The following is a 22,831-nucleotide window of genomic DNA, read 5'->3' as shown; positions in this document are numbered from 1 at the left end:
ATGAACGTAAAGGAAAGGGAAACAAAAATAATATAAAACAGGGAGGGGGACAAAACGTAAGAGACTTTTAAATATGGAGAACAAACAGAGGGTTACTGGAGGGGTTGTGGGAGGGGGGATGAGCTAAATGGGGAAGGGGCATTAAGGAATCTACTCCTGAAATCATTGTAGCCCTATATGCTAACTAATTTGGATGTAAATTAAAAAAAATAAAACTAAAAAAAAAAAAAAAGTGGCTAAGCAAACAATGGACATGCATGCAAAAGTAGGAAATAACACACTGGAATCATTTTAAAGAGTTAGAAATGAGAACAAAATGAATGAAGAAAATATTCACTCTGCCCATGCATCTGCCCAGGTCAGAAATTTTTCTTATCCTGTCAAACTGCTTTGTTTCCAACAGTACAGTTGTAATCTAAGTTGATGAGCTAAAACACAGTTTAGTGATTTGATCTTCCCCTTGATCCAAAAGAGGTATCTTGCAAGTGGGAATCTGCCATCAGCTATCTTTCTAGACTGCTCCTTTGTATTGCTGACAACCTCATCCCAACTTGTTATTGTTGTTCCTATTGAAGCAACAAAATTTTTCTTTTCTAATACTCCTGATAAGAACTCAGGAAATTGTTTTGAACTCTTTCCTATTTTGGCAGCTCTGACATTTTATGACATTTTTCTCCACCCCTATTCCCTAAACCTTTGACCACTCCTCCCTCTTGCTTTTTTTTTTTTTTTTTTATAATCCTTTTCTGATTTCTTTTCTGTTTTTCTCCTCCAGTGATCATCTCCACACTGTTTTTCTCTCTGTATTCTGTCTCGGGCACTTCATCCAATTTTTACATTTTCTAATCATCCCTATATGGAAGATGGACAATAATATCTATTTATTCCTATATTCCTGACCCTTCCTCAAGCTTTGCACTCATATTTCCAATGCCCCACTGAACATGATCAGTGGGAGATGCTACCCTATACTAACATATAATGTATCTGAACAAAAATTTACTCCAGTGAGTTCTCCTTTCCTTCCCTGTACCTGTTAATATATAATCAATCTTCCTCTCATCAAGGATTGAAGCTTTGAAGCTATCTTTTTCTTTTTAATTTCCTTCTACTTCTCTCCCCTAACCTCCAAATCCACTAGTAATCAAGGCATGCTAATAATTCATTCAAAATTGCTTCTCACATCTGGCACTTTCATTACATTCATACCATTACCAGAGTCCATGTCCTTATTACTTCACATCTGGATTCAGATTAAGATGTAGGGATCATGTAGTAAGCAACTGAGAGGTGCCAGATACTGCTAGCTGCTTTCATAAACATTGAATCCTTCCTTAAATTCTCTCTCTTCCAGACTATCCTCTACCCAACTTTCAGATTAATATTCATAAAATGTTAACTTAGTCATCTTTTCTTCTCCTGGCAATCAATAGCCCTGCAGTGGCTCATTCAAGGGCAAACAACTATGTTTCTTCACTTCTTTTTAACATTAACTCTACTCCACTGAAGTTACATCTTTGTTAAATGCTGTATATACTGTGGTATATTGAAAAAGAGGCCATAGACTTTCCCCATCCTAACATGAATACTGCTTTGCAAAGTGAATTTGTAATTCCTTCAGTCAAAATGTGTCATCTATTTGTCCAGTTTGTCTTGTGACTAGACTTGACCAATGGGACAACAGCAAACATGACTCAAGCAGAGACTTGAAAAGTGGTTTTGCATTAGGGCTTGTCCACTCTTGTTGCAGTGGGAACCTTGACCTCACCATGTTAAATGAGACTGAGCTAGCATGATGGAGGAAAACTTTGGCTGACAGTGTAAAATCAATGGACATGGGAATGAGGCCATCCTGAATTATAGCCATCAGACAACTCACTAGCTGCCCATGTATGCACGAAAAACTCTGTGGAAATCAGCAGTCAGCCTGGACTAGAACATCCAAAGAATCATGAACTAAATAAATTAGTTGTTTTAAACCACTTAAAAAAAAAAGAAAGAAAGAAAGTCCCTGCTTTCATGGGGCTTATATTCTCATTGAAAGTGTGGCAGCATGGAAGGAGGGAAGAATAGAAAAACAAAAAAAATAAGAAGGAAACCATCAATGCAAACTATATTCAGCTATATATAAAAAGATCAGGGGTGCCTGGGTGGCTCAGCTAGTTAAGTGTCAAACTTCAGCTCAGATCATGATCTCACAGTTTGTGAATTCAAGTACCACATCAGGCTCACGGCAGTCAGCACAAAGCCTGCTTTGGATCCTCTGTCCCAGCCCTACCCACCCCTGCTCACGCACTCTCTCAAAAATGAATAAACATTTAACAAAAAAAAGATCATATACCATGATCAGGTGGGATTTATTCTAAAGATGCAAAGATGATTCAATATCTGCAAAACCAATCAACACCACAGTAACAAAATAAAGGATAAAAACGGTATGATTATCTTAATGCATGCAGAAAAAGTATTTGATAAAATTCAACATCCATTTATGATAAAAACTCTCAACAAAGTAGGTACAGAGGAAACATACCTCACCATAATAAAGGCCCTATATGACAAATCCACAACTAACATCATAGTCAATAGTAAAAAAAGGAAAGCTCTTCCTCTAAGACAAGGATGCTCGCTCTTGTCACTTTTATTCAACATAGTTTTGGAAGCCCTAGCCATAGCAAGAAAAAGAAATAAAAGGCATCCAAATTTGAAAAAAACTAAAACTGTCACCATTTCAGATGGATGACTGTATACAGAAAACTCTAAAGAGTCAACCAAAAAAAAAAACAAAAACAAAAACAAAACATTAGTACTAATAAGTGAATTCAGTAGAATTACAATATACTAAATTAGTATATAGAAATCTGTTGTTTCTTTTTTTTTTAATTTTTTTTTAACGTTTTATTTTATTTTTGAGACAGAGAGAGACAGAGTATGAACAGGGGAGGGGCAGAGAGAGAGGGAGACACAGAATCTGAAACGGGCTCCAGGCTCTGAGCTGTCAGCACAGAGCCCGACGTGGGGCTCGAACTCACGGACCGTGAGATCATGACCTGAGCCGAAGTCGGACGCTTAACCGACTGAGCCACCCAGGCTCCCCGTCTGACTTCGGCTCAGGTCATGATCTCACGGTCCATGAGTTCGAGCCCCGCGTCGGGCTCTGTGCTGACAGCTCAGAGCCTGGAGCCCGTTTCAGATTCTGTGTCTCCCTCTCTCTCTGCCCCTCCCCTGTTCATACTCTGTCTCTCTCTGTCTCAAAAATAAACGTTAAAAAAAAATTAAAAAAAAAAAAAAGAAATCTGTTGTTTCTAATACAGTAATAACAAACTATCAAAAAGAAATTAAGAAAATAATACCATTCACAACTACATCAAACAGAATACTTAGGAATAAATTTTACCAAGTAGGTGAAAGACCTGTACTCTGAAAACTGTAAGACGCTGATAAAAGAAACCAAAAATGGCACAGATAAATGGAAAGATATACTATGCTCATGGACTGGAAGGATCGTTAAAATGCACATACTACGGGGGCGCCTGGGTGGCGCAGTCGGTTAAGCGTCCGACTTCAGCCAGGTCACGATCTCGCGGTCTGTGAGTTCGAGCTCCGCGTCAGGTTCTGGGCTGATGGCTCAGAGCCTGGAGCCTGTTTCCGATTCTGTGTCTCCCTCTCTCTCTGCCCCTCCCCCATTCATGCTCTGTCTCTCTCTGTCCCAAAAATAAATAAACGTTGAAAAAAAAAAATACTTTAAAATGCACATACTACGAAAAGCAATCCACAGATTCAATGCAATCCCTACCAAAATACCAATGGCATTTTTCATAGAGCTGTAACAAATAATCCTAAAACATGTATAGAGCCACAAAACACCCCAATGGCCAAAGCAATCTTGAGAGAGAACAAAGCTAGAAGTATCATTCTCCCTGGTTTCAAACTATACTACAAAGTGACAGTAATCAAAACAGTATGGTAATGACAAAAAACAGAAACACAAAGGAACCAAATAGTCCAGAAATAAACCCACAGTCAATTAATTTTCAACAAATGAGGCAAGAACATCCAAATGGGAAAAAGACAGTCTTATCAATAAATCGTGCTGGGAAAACTGGACAAGTACATGGAAAAGAATGAAAATGGACCACTTTCTTACACCATATACAAAAATAAACTCAAAATAGATCAAAGACCTAAATGTAAGATCAGAAACCATAAAACTACTCGAAGGAAACAGGCTGTTAGCCCTTGGACATTGGCCTAAGCAGTATTTTTTTCATTTGTCTCCTCAGGCAAGGACAACAAAAACAAACAAATGGGACTACATCAAACTAAAAAGCTTTTGCACAGTGAAGGAGACCATCAACAAAACAAAAAGCCTACTGAATGGGAGGAGATATTTACAAATGATATAATCAGTAAGGATTAACATCCAAAATATATAAAGAACTCACACAACTCAGTATCAAAACACAACACAATTAAAAAATGAGGAGAGAATATGAACATTTCTCCAAAGAAGATATGCAGATGGGGGCACCTGGCTGGCTCAGTGGATGATGCGACTCTTGATCTCAGTCAGGGTCCTAAGTTCGAGCCCCACGCTGGATGTGGAGCCTACTTAAAAGAAAAAAAAAATTTTTTTTAATTAAAAAAAAAAAAAAGAAGATATGCAGATGGCTAATAGACACATGAAAAGATGCTCAACATCACTAATCATCAGGGAAATGCAAGTCAAAACCACAATGAGATATCACTTCACACAGATCAGAATGGCTACTATCAAAAAGACAACAGGGCACCTGGGTGGCTCAGTTGACTGAGCATCTGACTGTTGCTCAGGTCATGATCCCAGGGTCATATGATCGAGCTCCCACATCAGGCTCCGTGCGAAGCATGGAGCCTGCTTAAGACATTCTTTCTTTCTCTCTCTCTCTAACTAAAAAAAAAAAAAAAAAACAGACAAGAAATAACAAGTGTTGGCAGGGATGTGGAGAAAAAAGAATCCTCCTGCACTGTTGGGAATGCAAAAAGGTGCAGCCACTATGGAAAATAGTATGAAGTTTCCTCAAAAAAATTAAAAGCAAAACTACCATAAGATCCAGTAGTTCCACTTCTGGAAATCTATCTGAAAAAAGCAAAAACACTAATTCAAAAAGATATACACACCCCATGATCATTGCAGCATTATATACAGTCAAGATATGGAATTAACCCAAGTGGCCACTGACAGATGAATGGAAAAAGATATGGCATATACATACAATGGAATATCACTCAGTCATAAAAAAGAACAAAATCTTGTCATTTGCTACAACATAGATGGAGCAAGAGGGTATTCTGCTAAGTGAAAACAGTCAGGTAAAGATAAATACCATACAATTTCACTCATCTATGGAATCTAAAAAACAAAGCAAACATACAAAACAGAACAGAAACAGACTCATGGAAACAAAGAACTATGTGATGGTTGCCAGAGGGGGTGGGCAAAATAGGGGAAGGAGATTAAAAGTACAAACTTCCACTTATAAAATAAACAAGACATGGGGATACAATGTATAGCATAGGGAATACAGTTAATAATAGGTAACAATTTTGTGATGGTGGCAGATAGTAGCTAGATTTAGATGGTGATCACTTAATAATTCTATCCTTCATAAAATATACATTTACTGAGAACCTACTTTATGTTAAAGCACTAAGCTAGCTGAGTAAAAATATATTTAAGACTGAAAACATCAGAATTTTCTAAACCAAGTTGAGTAACCTGAATAAAAAACTTAACACTATGCTTTAATTTCCTTATCTATTAAAAAAAAAAAGGACAGCATTGTTTGCTCTGCATATTTCACTTACATATAAAGATTAATTAAAAACATAGGTAAAAGCATTTTATAAACTATGAAGTATAATATAGAGACTACATACAGCCATTAAAAAAAAAAAACAAAACATGCATACCTTCTGAGTGAGGTATGGATTTTCCCAAGGTTGATGGTCTACTGTACTACAATAGGGAAAAATTTCAACCAGTGCAATGTATAGTAATACTTACAATGTATAGTATACAGCGGTATATCACTCTCCCAGAAGGAAATTCTGTATTTTAGCCACAGGGATATATACACTACTCTCATGATTTGAATCATACCATAATTAATTAAGAATTAAATTTTGTCTAATGAACTTTCATAGTTTATTTCAGGCAATGTATTTCCTATTCCCTGGTCTTGTGCATAGAATCTAGTATGAAAGAAATCTCTTCAATTTACATTCTATTCTAACCAGGTTTGTACACAGAAGGTCTGTCTGACTGGCACTGATAAGTAAACAATCTAGAAGTTATTAAATATTCACATAATCGGAAGGTCTATCATTTTACTGCACAAATTACTGCTATAAAATATTTCATTAAGAAAGTAATTCTATTGCTTACACAAAATTTATTACAAATAGGCCCAAAACGTTGCTTGTCTAAATTTCAATTATAAAAGTAATTCTATCCCTCATACAGAATTTATTACAAATAGGCCCAAAAAGTTGCTTGTCTAAATTTATTACAAATAGGCCCAAAAGGATGCTTGTCTAAATTTCAATTATAAAAGTAATTCTATCCCTTATTTATTACAAATAGGCCCCCGAAATAAATAGAATTTATTACAAATAGGCCCCCGAAAATTGCTTGTCTAAAAAAAAAAAAGTCATGGGGTACTTGCAAATATATTTAATAGTAACATAATAAAGATCAAGTTTAAGTACAGGAAAATGTATATACATTTATATAAGCACCTTCCAGGAAGCAGTTTGGCAATTTCTGCCCAACGATTTCCCAGCCGCTTATGTGCTTCATAGATGATCCTGTCCTCCTCTTCTGTCCAGGAAGATTTCTTTACCTCAGGATTCAGATGATTATGCCATCTTTCTCTACACTGCTTGCCTATTCTTCCTTTCAAATGTTTTGCAATTAAAGACCATCTTTTTGGCCCATATTTCTGAACTAATTCAATAACCTAAGAAACAGAAAAAACAAAGTTTAAAAAAGCAATACCTTTTTAAAAGTTTATTCATGGGGATGCAATGTACAGCACAGTGACTATAGTTAATACTGTAATGCAGGGGCGCCTGGGTGGCTCAGGGGGTTAAGCATCTGACTTCAGCTTAGGTCATGATCTCACAGTTCGTGAGTTCAAGCCCCACATCAGGCTCTTCACTGACAGCTCAGAGCCTGGAGCCTGCTTCGGATTCTGTGTCTCCCTCTCCCTCTGTCCCTCCCCTGCTCATGCTATGTGTCTCTCTCAAAAATAAATAAACATTAAAAAAAATTAAAAATAAATAAAAACTATACTGTAATGCACATCTGAAAGTTGTTAGATCTTAAAAATTCTCATCACAAGAAAAAAAATTTTTTAACTATATATGATGACAGATGCTAACTAGAATCCTTGTTGTGATTATTTAGCAATACAAACCAAGAGCAAATCATTATGTGGTACACTTGAAACTACTATAGTGTTACATGTCAATTTAACATGACACAGTGAGAATACATCTCAATTTGAAAAAGCATTACCTTGATAGAATTTTAAAACATAACTCAAGAATACTATTTCTTTTAAATGCATTAAATCCAAACCACAACTACTAATTGTTAAGTTTATTTAAGTTAAGTTACTAATAAGTTAACTAATAAATACTAATTCAGCATTGGCCAAGTACAAAAGTTTACCTCAAACTTATCTAAAATACAATGTGCTAATTAAAGTGACTTGTAAGTTAAAATGTTATCACTGAAAATCAATTTAACGGTAAAAATGTTGAGACTTATAGATTTTCTACTCTTTCTTTAAAAAAAGCTTCAGTTGGAGGCCAAATAAATCAGTTTGGAAGCAAGAAGGATCTACAAAGTTATTGTCTTCTCATTTATTCCTTTCTCATACTAAAAGGATACAGAACACACATTTTAAAACCTATCACTGACCATCAAGTAAATCTTACCAGTTCTGAGCCTAGTAAACTTTTTTTTTTCCCTTGAGTGGCAGGAAAAAATGCTCTAATTCCTCAACCCTATTAACAACATTTCTGCCATAAAGAGCATGAACTAAAGCCAATTCCTAGCGGAGGGCAGCAACTTTCCCATTCTTCTCAGTCTTTTATAAAACAAACAATTACCTTAATATCGAAATCACCAAACCTTTTAGAAATACAGTGCTCTGGTATCTATCTTATTTTGGGGCACATTATAGGTCAAGAGGGAAAGTTAAGAATGACTTCCTCACATATCATGTTATCAGATAAAATTAAAATTAAAATTAAAATTAAATTAAATTCTGTTTTTTAAAATGTTAACTCAATTTTCAACAAGCTATACCCTAAATGTTACTAACCTAAGCTCTAAATAAGATAAATAAGCTAATAACATTTTTCCTTCTGTAAACTAAACTCACAAAGAAAAGCTATATATATTATACTTGGTTTGACTCAATTCAGAAAAACTATATTTCAAGACATTCAACTTTCAATTCTTCTACAAGCAGTAACCAAATCAAAGTGATTTAAACATAACCTTTGTGACAAAACAATATATTAGGAAGAAAAAAAAAGCCAATCCACCTACACAGTGAGAATAAAATATATGAACATGTTACCCTCTGATCTTCTTCTTTAGTCCAGGGACCCTTTATCAATTCTGGATTTAAAACTTTCTGCCATCGATGCTGGCACTGAAAATCTGAACGATTCTGAAAGAATTGATAATTTTGTTATTAAACAATTGTCTTCCAGAAAGCAAGTCAGCCTAAACTCAAGAAGAAAGTCTTCAAGAATAATGCATTCAATAACATTCTTTAAACTGTAATATTTATCTTATATGCCTGTGTCTCAATTCATTTTTAAATTAAAGTCTCTGGCAGGGCTTAGACTATATATTTTTAAGTATATATCTCTACACTGTGCCTTATAACACAGATACTGCCATGAAGAAATGTATCTGAGCACTTGGGTGGCTCAGTCGGTTAAGTGTCTGACTTCAGCTCAGGTCATGATATCACAGTTTGTGGGTTTGAGCCCCATGTAGGGCTCTGTGCTGACAGCTCAGAGCCTGGAGCTTGCTTTGGATTCTGTGTCTCCCTCTCTCTGCCCCTTCCCCATCTGCATTCTGTCTCTCTCTCTCAAAAATAAATAAACATTAAAAAAAATGTATCTAAGATTGAGAAATAAAAGAGAGTAAACAGAAAACTATACAAAATAGACAAATGAACTCAAATAGCACAGCAGTCTGGATTCATACAGTACAGCAGTACTTAACTCTATACAATTTAAAAACCCCCAAAGGCATTACTAGGCCACTGCATGGTACTTAAAGGATTTTTATACATGATGACCTCCAAGTTATCAAGAAAAAACTAGAGGCGCCTGGGTTATTCAGTCAGTGGGGCATCTGACTTCGGCTCAGGTCATGATCTCGCAGTCCATGAGTTCAAGCCCCACATCGAGTTCTGTGCTGACAGCTCAGAGCCTACAGCCTGCTTTGGATTCTGTGTCTCCCTTTCTCTGCCCCTCCCTGCTCACACTGTGTGTGTGTGTCTCTCTCTCTCTCAAAAATAAACATTAACTCCTATGTATAATAAATAATAATAATAATAATAATAATAATAAAACAGTTAACTTCATGAATGACAAAAATATTAGAAGTATATAAAGGGATAAATACAAATACTTTGTTTACCAGTCACTGCCTTTGTGTCTAGTGGGTCTCAAGTTATTTTTATTTAAACTGAGTTTCTTGGGGCACCTGGGTGGCGCAGTCGGTTAAGCGTCCGACTTCAGCCAGGTCACGATCTCGCGGTCCGTGAGTTCGAGCCCCGCGTCGGGCTCTGGGCTGATGGCTCAGAGCCTGGAGCCTGTTTCCGATTCTGTGTCTCCCTCTCTCTCTGCCCCTCCCCCGTTCATGCTCTGTCTCTCTCTGTCCCAAAAATAAATAAATGTTGAAAAAAAAAATTAAAAAATAAATAAACTAAACTAAACTGAGTTTCTTCATTTATGGCTTCAAAACATCAATGCTGATCCATTTTTAAGGCTATCATTTTCTTCAAAATAATCAGATTGCTCCTGTATGTGCTTGTAGCATTTCTTTGTTCACTTCATTTGCTGCTATACCCTCAAGTTAAACTGGTAAACCTAATATAAATAACTTTTCTAATTTAGTTTCCATTTATCTAACACCTGCTAAATGTCAGGAAATATGCCCAACATCCTATATGTCATTTCTAATTCTCACAATACTACAAAAACGAGTACTATTATTTACATATTATAGACAAGGAAGCTGAACATCAAAGAAGTTAGTAATTTTTCTAAGAGCAAACAGCTAGTAGAGCTGGCACTTGAATATAGATCAGACTGACTCCAAAACTTACACACTTTCCATTATCTGGTCTCAATTTTCAGGTTATGTTGAAAAGCATCATAACAATTTAGAAAGAACATAGGTAATCTGATTTCTGATATCCACAGTAGTCAAAACAAATTCAAATGTGACTATTTTGCCTCCCTACCTTTAATGCAGTAAGGAACAAAAGGAATATATGTAAATTATAAATTTATAAATTTTGTAAATTATAAACTTACATACTAATGAATAGCATGTGAATAGTATGTAAATTATAAAATTACATACATACGTATGTATGTAATATAAAATTACATACATACATACTAATGAATAGCATGTGAATATTATGATGAACGACCAATAAGTAGAATTCTTTTAAAGATCAATAACACCTTAAAATCCAAATAAAGGTTGACAAACTTTCAACAGAGCTTTTTCTGATTTTATTGATTAGGTGCCAAAAGATTTCCATACATTTAACTTCTCTCAGAATGTTTTAACATTTATCAGCAAATATTTATAAAGCCCTACCCAAACCTAGTATTTTCATTTTAGATTAGTAATCTTTTTGGGCCCCTATATAAACTAATTACTAGAAAAATCGGACTTTTTAAGCCTTTGGCCACTATAGGAAGATCAGAAAAACAGAGATGTTTTTAGAAAGGAAACCTAAGTCTAAAATAATGAAGACACATTTTTGAAAAACAGCAAATTTAACCCAATAGCTTATGTTATCCATGTTATAAATAGAAGAAAATATTTCACTCACTTGAAGATGACTAGCAATTAGAGTCCAATCATCAGTTCCGTGTTGTTCAACCAACTTCTTTAACTTATCATCCTATTAAAACAGGTGTGAAAATTAGAAAGCTTTCTTTCCTTTGCCTATTCCTCTATCGCTAAATATAGATAACTGTCTAATTCTTTCATGTCATATCTGATGACCAGTAGTAGAAGGATAAGCCACTGTAATACAAGCTCTCCCATTTACTACAGTGTTTCTGTCAGTCTTAACATCATACCACTATTCACACCTCTGGTGGAAGAAAAATATGTGCATATCAGTTGATGAATAGCTTTTCTCATGTTTTGCTTTTCAAGATCTTTAATTCCTTTATTAAATATTATTAACCAATAAGTACAAGTATGAAATTACTAAACCTTATCATGTAATTACCTCATCTCTTGTCCATTTTACTCTGTTCCAGAGTTTCTTCAATCCTTTTTGTTGTGGTACTTCATAATCATGATCAGCATACTGGAGGTCATCATCCTCATCCTCACTAAAAAAACAACAACAACAACAAAAAAAAAAAACCACAATTGTTGGGGCGCCTGGGTGGCTCAGTCGGTTGAGCATTTGACTCTTGATTTCGGCTCAGGTCATGATCTCATGGTTCATGAAATAAAGCCCCTTGTTGGGATCCACACTGACAGCATGGAGCCTGCTTGGGATTCTCTCTCTCCCTCTCTCTCCACTGTGTGTGTGTGTCTCTGTCTCTAAATAAATATATAAACTTAAAAAAAAATGTGAAATCAAGAATTTTATGCAACTTTGTAAATTCAATCATTGAATCTGTGTATACAGGTATGACTGAAGAAGCCACCCAGACTAAAAACATACGTCCCAACAGATTATTCAAGATACAAAAAAGTAAGAGTTATACAATGTAGAGTAGCTATAGTTCTTACTGACACCAGGAGTTGATATGCCATCAGGGGTCAATTGTAGACAAGGAAAGAGTTTATGTCATGCTAAGGAGTTTGACTTTCATTCTTTATTTGACCTTTATCCTAAAGGGTCAAAGGACTTTAAGTAAGGGAGTAAAACACAAATATCTCATGTTTCAGAAAAATCACTGGCAGGATGTAGAGAAATGGGGGAAGACCAATTAGTAATTTTTGATAATAATCCAAGTAAAAAATCATTAGGGCCTGACACTGGTAAGGGTAAAATACAAAACACAGTCACATCCAGTTAAAAGAAACAATGGAAGAAATGATCCATTAACGTTGCAATAACAACAAAAAAATTAAAACATGTAGAAATAATATGAATATACAAGATCAAAATATAGTAAACAACAAAACACTATTGTAATACACATTAGATCTGAACAAATGGAAAAACATTCAGACCACATTCCTGGATAGGAACAGAATTACAGATGTCCATTCTCCCTAAAATAATTCATAAATTTAAATTAAATTAAAATACCATTATATTTTCAGAGGAATTTAAACATGCTGATTCTATAGTTCATATGGAAAAGTAAACAAATAGCACTACCCAGTGAAGACATACTGTAGAGAAACAATAAATAAAACAGAATACTACCGGCACACAGATACACAGATCAATGGAAGAGACTAGAACATTCAGAAAAAAACAAAATCCGAATGGGAATTCGGTAAATTTTAACAGTAACATATCAAATCAGTGGTGTGAAGATGGATTTTTCAATAAATGGCAAGGCAGAGGGTAACAAATTTTAAAAACAAACTTTGAGGGGTGCCTGAGTGGCTCAGTTGGTTGAGCATCCGACTTCGGCTCAGGTCATGATCTCATGGTTCGTGAGTTCAAACCCTGCATCAGGCTCTGTGCTGACAGCTTGGAACCTGGAGCCTGCTTCGGATTCTGTGTCTCCCTCTCTCTCTGACCCTTCCCAGCTCGTGCTCTGTCTCTCTCTCAAAAAATAAATAAATAAATAAATAAATAAATAAATAAATAAATAAATAAATAAAATTTAAAAATAAAAAATAAAAAAAAATTTAAATACAAACTTTGAGTCCTACTTTAAAATAAAAAACTTTAGATGAAGCAAATATATTTTTTAAAAAATGAAACTGTAACAATACTATTTAAAAAAAAAATAGGGTAGGCCTGGGCACCTGGCTGGCTCAGTCAGAGAAGAGTGTGAGTTTTAGTCCCGTGTTGAGTGTAAAGATTACTTCAATAAATAAAATTTAAAAAAATAGGGTAGGGGAGGCTGGGTGACTCCATTGGTTAAGCATTGGACTCGATTTCAGCTCAGGTCATGATCTCATTTAATTTTGTGGGATTGAGCTCCACACAGGGCTCTGTGCTGACACCACAGAGCCTGCTTGGGATTCTTTCTCCCTTGCTTTCTGCCCCTCTCCTTCCCCTGTGTGAACACGTACACTAATGCACACACACATTCTCTCTCCCAAAATAAATAAATAAACTTAAAAAAAAAATAGGGTAGAATTCCATCTTTTTATATCCTTGAGTAGAACAGATCTAAATATAACAAAATCAAGAAACCATAAAAGAATAAACCAACGAAGGTAGTAATAGTGGCAACAATAAGAAGTGCATGAAAATGACAAATATGAAAAAAGTAGAAAAAGATTTTGCAAGGACTCAATGACTCCAAAATTTCTGGCTTTGGGAGCATAAACAGAGCTATCCACCAAGATAAAGAATAGAAGGAAAAACAGAACTTTGGGAGGGAGAAGAGAATGGGGAGTCTCAGGCAGTTTTGGACTGGCTAATTTCAAGGCACTTGAGAAATATATAAGAGGAGATATCTAGAATAGCACAGTCCAATAGAAATATAATGCAGCCATATATGTAATTTCCTAGTAGCCACATTTTAAAAATAAAAACATGTCAAAATAATGTTATGTTATTTAATACATTAAAAATTATCACATAATCAACATAATCATGAGCTACTTTACATTCCTTTTTTCTTACTAAAGAAAATCTAGTGTGTATTTTATACTTAGAGTACATTGCAATTCAGACTAACCACATGTCAACAACTCAATAGCCACATGTGGGAAGTGGCTATCCTATGGGCAGAGCAAATCTAGAAGGCAACTAAGCCCAATATCTTCAGCTCAGGTAGGAGGCCTAGGGTAGACACATAGTTTTGACAGTCACCAGCATACAGAGAACAATTAAAGCCATGAGAGCACAAATCCCCAGAAGAGAGGGCAGGTCTTTATGATAAACTGAATCAGAAGACTTTGAGTAGCTAGAGGACTGAATACAGTCATGAGCATCTGATAATAACAAGAGCTAATATTTATTTAAACTTTCTAAGTACCAGACATTAGGTCGTCTATGAAATTTCTCTCTTAAAACCCCACAACAACCCCAAGAAGAAAATATTATTATTCCCATTTTACATAATAGGGAGCCTTGACTTAGAAAATTAACTTCTTGCCCTTAGTTATGCCAAACACAGCATGACTGAACTCCAAAATCCACTACTTAACCACTATACTACCACATAAAAGAAAAACAGGGAAGAAGCTGGAAGACACCAAAGACACCAGAAGAACCAGGTTCTAGTTACAACTTTACTTATTTTGCATCCTTGGACATATTAACCTCTTAGGGCTTTAGTTTACCTGTTTGTGAAATGAGCACCTACCTGATAGTGCTTCATTAAGGATAAAATTAAATGAAAAAACACATAACATACCTCATATAGGATTGTGGCACAGAGAGGTAGTTCAACATTAGTATTATGTGCATAGGCTGAATGACCAGCAATATCCGTGATTATTTCTATTTCAACTCTTTTCCAAAAATTCACTCAGATTTCAAACAGTTAACGTTTGATGATTTGTTTAATCTCAATGTAATATATTTAAGAACATGTGGGCAGTTCCTAATATCTACACATAGTTTAGTTCTTACAAAACTGAAAAATGGAGGCCTAGATTTAACATATACTGTCTACAGATTCTTTGCAGGAACTTGATTTCCCTTGATTTGTCACTTCTATAGGACCAAAATTCTTCATATCTGACCAAGCAAGACTCCAAGAACCCCAGGTCCCCTACCTATATAGCTATCTATCTCTGCTTCAGTTCAATACATTTATTTCAACATTCCAATGCTCTCTCACTAAGGCCAGTGTCTATTTGTAACATTAATCTGCCAGTCCCACTTTCATATATGCTTGTTTTGTTGAACTAATCTGAAAATAAAAGTTTAAAAAAATAAATACCTGTTATTTGCTGCCATCTTCAGCTATCAGAAATATCACCTGATTAGCCAAGATGAAATTGTTACAATGGAGATGGTTCAGGATCCAACGACTTCATAAATTTCTAAGGCTACCAAATCAGATAAACACCATATTGAGGCTTTCTGTCCCATTTGTATATATTCATGGCATCTACCCTTCCTTTTTAATGCTCATCACATATGACAATCTTCCCAACCAAATAGTAAGTTCAGGAGTGCAAAGACCATATCTGATACATTGACCTCTCTGCACACAGTACCTATATTTGTAAAATTAATGATTATTGAATGATCTTCCTTACTTTTACCTCCTCCAAGTACTCTGTATCCCAAAATTACCTCACTCCCTTCCAATCCAATCAAAATTTCCACCTCTCTCAGTACAACTGACCTCAAGTGGATATGAGAAAGAACACTTTTTTTTTTTTTAACAAATGAAAATATCTTTAGGAGAAGGTGAAAGGCATTCCCATTTATTAAAAAAGACTTTCAAAATCCAAATGCACTTCCAAGTGGTAGAATTTTAATTGTTTGTTTGCTGAAACAAAATATTCAGTACAGAATGGGTTCTTTAGGGTATCTACTAATATTGCCTAACCTTTCCTAAAACTGTCCCTACCAACACTGACACTTCCTGCCATCCCAAAGAGCCCTCAGTCATGCTTTTCACAGCTTCCCCTCTTTCTTCCCTCCCCTCAGATCCCAACAGCTTCCACAATAGCATGTTTGAGACTGCTTTTTAAAATTGGGTTATTTCTGGATCAAAACAATATTTAATTTGGGGACCTGCCTATATAAATCTTGAGTATTCAAAAAAATATCTACATCACATCTGTACAAAATTCACCATGGGTTCTTATCAAAATATTTTAAGTTAAGGATAAGAGTCTAAAGATGTTACTTGGGTCAAAAGACTAGTGTGCAAGCAGCAGTTTTCCTGAAAACTTGTTCAACTCTAAGATTCTGCCTCATTTTTTAACCATATACTTGATTTGTGAGAAATTTCTATTTCTACATGCGGTTTCATTCTCTGTTTTGCATCAGCATGGTCATCAGTTTCAGACAGTTATACAGCCCAATGTTCAGGAAGCTGGGTTTTTTGAGTGGGTTAGTGTGAGGGAGGATTAAAGTAGAATTCTTAGAATCATCTCTCTACCACTGGGACTTTCCTAGAGTCTATCCACCCAGCTACTTCTTAGTTTTAGCATAAAGTTATTTCTATATTAGTTAAGTAATTGTTAAAGGATGATGTAACTTTTAAATAAGTGTGACAGAATAAGATCCTAGAAAGTTATCAATATCACTAGCTACAACAGAATGATGCCTGAGAGTGCCTACAATTTGCCAAGAAAAAAGAGAAGGGATAAAACTCTACAAATAATCTCACCAACATCCCACTTTCACCATTTAACAGTAAAAAAGTTCCATTGCTTAATAATGGTTAGATACCATCAAAACAAATCCGTTCTATTTTTCTGCTTTTCAATGTCTTCCTTTAGCATTTCTATATTATAGCAATCGATAATGATAATAACTAAATAAAATCAACTCCCTACCTTATAAACAAATAAGCCATTTTTAATCTAGAGTGACTGATCTAGAAGACAGCAAAATGGGTGAAATTATTGGTCCCGTCACAAAGCAAAAATAGAAGAGGAATTTGGTTTCTGAATCTTCACCCAGGACTTGGTTTCCAAAATTACTCTTCCAGTTCTATTTTTTAAGTCAAAGAAAATATTTATTCTATAACTGTCTAATACATAAGCTAAGCACTACATTAAAATGAAAAGGTTTTTTTTTTTAATTATGAATGAACAGTGATTAGGATGAGTATTAAACAGCAAAATGAAATGCATGCACACATACACACATAAATACTATGACTCATTAGGCCAGGAAGATGGCTAAGAATAACTCTACACTAGGCATGAGCTAATAGGATATTACAGTCATAACTTACCCTGTGAAATAATACACAAACTATTCTTGACAATATTAACACAAAATACTTGACAATATTATGATAAAACATTAGGGAGAAGTTCAATTTTAAAGGACATTAATTATCTCACCTAAAAAGAGTAATAAAAGGTATTGAAAGGAAGAACTTGAGAATTTTTTAAAATTTACTTTTATATGAAAAGAAACTACTGGTTTGAAATTAGAGATATATCAAGTTCTTTAAAATTGGCTCTAATAAAATCACTTCAAATTGATCATATTTTAAGTCATGAACTGCATCAAATCTGAAATTTTTATCAAAATCCAAAATTATATCTTTATTATACTGTCTTAACAGGGTAATTCTGTATTTTTTAAAAAGTCCAATTGAATTCAAGGTATGAAAATTTACCAGGTTGATTTAATAAAGTGAAATCAGGCCACCCAGTGGTTAATATTATGTACTGCATACATGAATATTTTATTTCCAAACATAGGCTGCAAGCTAGCATCATTATAGTAAGACAAAATTGACTTCATTTGACCATTACTAATAGCAATACTGAAATAAATACTGAAGGGAATTTTACCTAGCTATTCATAAATGAAAATAATGAGAGAATTTTTCTATTTTATTCCATTAGTGTATATATTTTTAAATGAGCAAGGATGATTACAAAAGGGTTCAAAACAGGATATATATTAAATCTAGAAATTACCATACAGACCATAAAATCCAACCCCCTATAAAACAGATTTAAAAACCTGGATATAGAGTTTACTTGCTTTCCTAAAACAATATTGCTAGTTAATGACAAAGCTGATTAAAAAATCAGTTCTCATACTTCAGTATTCTTTTCACCCATAATACTCATTTTGCTGGAAACAACATAGTAAAATTGCTTCCCCTCACACACATACATAACCACTGAAAAACATTTTCCAATGCAAAATCTGGCTTTTACCTTTATCAAGTGTATATATCTGAATCTGTTACTACTTAAATAGGTCTTCTAGGTTCTAAATGACATTTTTTAAAGTTTATTTAAGGGTAGCCCTGGCTTTTAAAAACTAAAATTAATTACTTAATACATAATGATGCTTAAAAATCAAACACGTGTTGAGGCACGTGGGGGCTCAGTTTGTTGAGCTTCCGACTTCGGTTCGGGTCATGATCTCACAGTTAGTGGGTTTGAGCCCCCGTAGGGCTCTGTGCGGACAGCTCAGATCCTGGAGGCTGCTTCGGATTCTGTGTCTCCCTCTTTCTCTCCCCTACCCCATTCACACTCTGTCTCTGTCTCTCAAAAATAAATAAACATTAAAAACAATTTTTTTAATCAAATACATGTTAGTAACAGATATGCCAATTGGTATTGCCTGTAAAATATATCATTAAACCCCCCAGTGGGATCTAAAACTATTTAAAGTCACATTAAATGAGACTTTTCCTTTATGTAAATCTAGTTCAGAGACACTACAGCAATCTTAAACAAAAAGCAAAAGAGCCAACATCCTTCAGTTGTTTCAACCTGAGGTATCAGTTTTTTTACTCTTTTTTTCCCCATATCATACAGAAAAAGTATACTACAGAATTTATGCCCATAGTCTTATGTAAATCATTTATACAGCAAAGTACAGTTTTTGCTCAAATACTTAAATAGTTGTATAGGGGAGATCTTAAATTGACTAAATTATTTCCTTTCTCATTCAACTATAAATTAAGTTCATATTTATTATTGAGATATTTAGCCAAGAGACATGAGACTACACTTTGCTCAACAAATAATTTCTCCTTCAAAACATTTCACATTCTATTCTCTTCTAAGATAAAAAAGACATATTTTCATAAATAAGCAATATAATTTAGAGTATGAAACATTCAAGTATGAAGACCCTAAGAAATACACCACACAGAGATGATAATTTCTCACCACATCCTCTACCTCTACGCTCCCATAGGGAACACAGCTTCACCCCACCACATTTAGTTACTCCAGCCTTATGACTTTTTAACTCATTCTACAATACATTTCAATTCATACAGCTGACAAGGAACAAAAGTCAACAGTACAATTAATGTTTAGATTTCAGGGCTCACAGTACCGCCAATAAAAGAAAATAACCTACATAGGCAAATTAGTCATTAAATCACTTCTCCTTTCTTAGTCTATTATTATTAAGCATACAAAAACTATGAAAAGAACAGACAAAATCAACCAGAGAGGGCAGGGTTCTGACATTCAAGCATCCCTGTCTAACCATAACTAAATGCTGATGATAGCATTAGCTAAGACATTCTTTCAAATAAGATTAACATCAATAGTGATAGGTAGATAATACCACACAATAAATATAAACAAACTTCCATTACTGAGTTGACATAGTCAAGTGTCACCTTGCTTAATGAAGTTACTTTATTTTTAAAATTCTGCATATTTAAAAATCCAAAAGAAAAGGCCTAAACGAGTTCCTCAGTAATTATAATTATAGGAGCTTTTAATATTGATTGTTTTTGAAGATTAGGAAGTTAATTAGAGCAGCAATTCTCACCTGGGTGATTTCGCCCCCCAGCTTTCAAAACGCATTTGATAATCTCTGGAGACATATGATTGCCACAACTGGGGGAAACAGGGTGTTATTGGCATCTACTGGGTAGAGGCCAGGGATGCTGTTAAACATACTACAAAGCACAGGACAGGCCCCCCCCCCACCCCCAAAGAATCATCTAATCCAATATATCAATAGTGACAAGGCTGAAAATCCTATTCTAGAGGTGGGTTTATGCATGTGTATGTGTATATTTGTTCCACCTCAAGAGTTTGACCTATACTGTACTTGCCACAAAATAACAGTCTAACAAGGACGTAATCATATATTTCATGTTGATTTCTGCGAAAATACCCTACATACAGCAGATACTTAATAAATGAACAAGGCAGCAAATATTATGTGTCGCTATTGCCAGTTTTTAACAGAAATCTGCAATGAGTGAATCCTAGTACTAAATTCCAAGTTTGGAAATATATCTCTCGTTAAGACTTTAAGGTTGTGGACCTAGATAAAGAAAGCCATTTGTAAACCCTACCAAACATCTTTTAAGGTTTATTTAATAATAGTGACAAAAGACACCCTAGTTTTGTGCCATCTAAGTGGTTACTACACACAGTTTAGGTGTAGCTACTATAGCAACATATAAATAAAAATTAGATGAGTAAACTCCTCCTAGCAAGTTTCCAACAAAAAAATATGCCCTACCTCTGGGCAACACTTAGTTACAGTCAGAGCCAAACACGGGCACTAAAAATATTCAGTGAATCAAACATTGTTTTAAGATGAAGCTACTGGTGGTAACAGTGTGACATCTTCCCAACAGAAGATATTAAAAAGATAAACATAAAGTTGAGACACGGTAATGGTAAGTACAGAACACGTCAAAACGGTCCTCTCTCATCAGCTATTCCTAAGGGGATTTTCCATACCTGTCAAGGCAGCAAAGATGGCAGAGGAGTCCCAGCGCAGGTTTATCACATAGTTCCTATTTTAATTGGTACAATAGTTCAGAAAAAAGTCTCTCCGAATACCATTTTTTCAAGTCCGGGCTGTACACTAGCACTTCTACGTGCGCAGGGTACTCCCTAAAAGCGCACAGACTTACCTGGCAAGAAACTCCGACCAAGAAGCGGCTGTGCGAGATTGGAGTCTGGACGTGCGCTGTGGGGAGAATCAACTCAAAAGAGCAACCTGACCATTTGTTACTCACTTTCTGCGCCTTAAACATAGTGGTCCCCAACTCTCCACAAGTCACGGCTGGGATCCAGCCAGCCGGGCCGAAGCGGCTGCGGAGCAGCGGGAAGCAAAACCTCTGCCCTAGCTGGGGAGGGCCTGATGGGGACGCACTGGGAAAAGGAAGAGAATCTGAGCCGAGACTGTGCCAACAGGCCTGCGTAAAAGGGATGTCACCCACCTGCGCGACCTCTTCGCCATCCTTCAAGTACCGCATAGGCGCGGGCTGGGCGGGGACGCAGTTCAGCCTCCTCCAGCCTCAAGCGAATGTTCCTTGTCCCCGACCCTCCAGCCGCTTCCCTCGCTCCCTCTCCGAGGCGACCGAGAGTGGAACGCACGTCCCCGGCAGGGCAGGACGGAGGGACGGAGGGGCGGACCGCGACCCGCCCCCGGCCCGCAGCGCCACTCCTAGCCCCGGCCCGGCCCGGTCAGGGATGCCCCCAACATGTCAGCAGGCGCGCTCTCGCCCTCCCTCGACCCCTCCCGCCGCCTCTCAGCCTCCTAGCTGCGGTCCGAGCTCAGCTCCGCGGCTGGCGCCGACCCCAACCCTCACCCCGCAGCGAGCAGCTCTGCAGGGCTCGCAGCCTCCTGCAGGGTTTTGTCCGCACCGCCGAATCTCGCGCCCAGCCTCCCTCAAGAGCCGCCGTTTGAATCTGCGCACGCGGCCCCGAACCTCATTGGCTGTAGCGGCCGCACGCGGGGGGACGAGGGCGTGGTGGGGAGAGCGCGCGCGGCTGAGGGCGGGGCTGGGGAGCTGGAAGTCGGGACTGGAACTCGCGGGAGTCGGGGAAGGAGCTGGGAGTCAGGGGGTGGGGCCGCAGACCGGGCTCGCCGGTCCCGCTTTGACAGGACCCGGAGCGCGCCCAGCGCCGCACCGCGCGGGGCCTTCTGGGAAAGCGAGTTCCGGTGCTCGCAGAGGGGCGGGTCCGGAAGCTGCGGTAAGAGTCCAAACTTCCCGGAGTGTGCTGTCAGGGTCTCTGGGGGTTGGGTGGCCCCGCCTAGGCAAGTCCCCACAGTCTTCTCTCAGCCACAGTTCCTCCACTCCGAACTCCTCCGGGTGTATCCCGCCTCATTAGTTTGGAGGCGCGGTCTTCGGACTTGAGACAAATCTAACCATAAAATTTGCGCGGCCGTTATTGCTTAAGCAAAAATGTGAGCTATTTTTGCCCAGACATCATAGCTACTAGAGTAGCGAAGGCTGTGGCAGAAAACTGAATATCAAGAATAAGCAGGAGTGACAGGTGAAAAAAGGTTTTAGCTGGAAAGATGCTTGGCACGGAAAAAGGAAATAATCCAGGTCTGCGTCTGGTCTTGGCAGTGCCTGCCATTAGCTCGCTCTCTGGGAAGTAATTGATGCGCGATGAAGAAGCCCTGATCCAGGAGAATAATGCAGGAAGACAGGAGCGGACTGGGAGTTTTGCCCGGATAAATGAGTATGGTAGTCAACTGTGGAAAGTGACGGTCTTTCCAGGAGAGACGGAAGAGGGTAGAACCGCACCGAAGGAGCTTCAGCAGTTATAACTATTCTAAAGGATTCAAGTATGAAAACTAGGAGCTGCTCGGTTCAAATAGTTCAAATAACATTAAAGTAGATTACAGTAACCACTACAAATGGTAAAAGATCCAGATTTGCAAGGTACCATGCTCTACTGCATAGAGCACTAAACCACATGTTAATATTATAACAAACTTACATTTTGCTATTTTGAAATTTTACG

General features: G+C 36.8%; 1 protein-coding gene across 2 annotated transcripts in view; it reads right to left on the bottom strand.

Annotated features, from left to right (window-relative positions):
* Positions 1-21,523, bottom strand: part of MYBL1 (MYB proto-oncogene like 1) — a 42,310-nt gene extending 20,787 nt beyond the window's left edge. Inside the window, exons 1-5 of one of the 2 annotated variants that reach the window (XM_030304210.1) lie at positions 21,295-21,523; positions 11,559-11,664; positions 11,151-11,222; positions 8,637-8,729; positions 6,781-7,001 (exon numbers count right to left, since the gene is read on the bottom strand). In XM_030304210.1, coding sequence (XP_030160070.1) covers positions 6,781-7,001; positions 8,637-8,729; positions 11,151-11,222; positions 11,559-11,664; positions 21,295-21,314 — 512 coding nt within the window. In that variant the 5' untranslated portion in view covers positions 21,315-21,523. The remainder of the gene's footprint in view (positions 1-6,780; positions 7,002-8,636; positions 8,730-11,150; positions 11,223-11,558; positions 11,665-21,294) is intronic. The other variant, XM_030304207.1, reaches the window with a different exon arrangement.
* Between the last annotated feature and the right edge of the window lie 1,308 nt (positions 21,524-22,831).

The sequence above is a fragment of the Lynx canadensis genome, chromosome F2 (assembly GCF_007474595.2).
Source record: "Lynx canadensis isolate LIC74 chromosome F2, mLynCan4.pri.v2, whole genome shotgun sequence".
NCBI classification, from domain to species: Eukaryota; Metazoa; Chordata; class Mammalia; order Carnivora; family Felidae; genus Lynx; species Lynx canadensis.
Note: the sequence above shows the minus strand (reverse complement) of the source record. Positions and strands in the feature narration are given on the sequence as shown.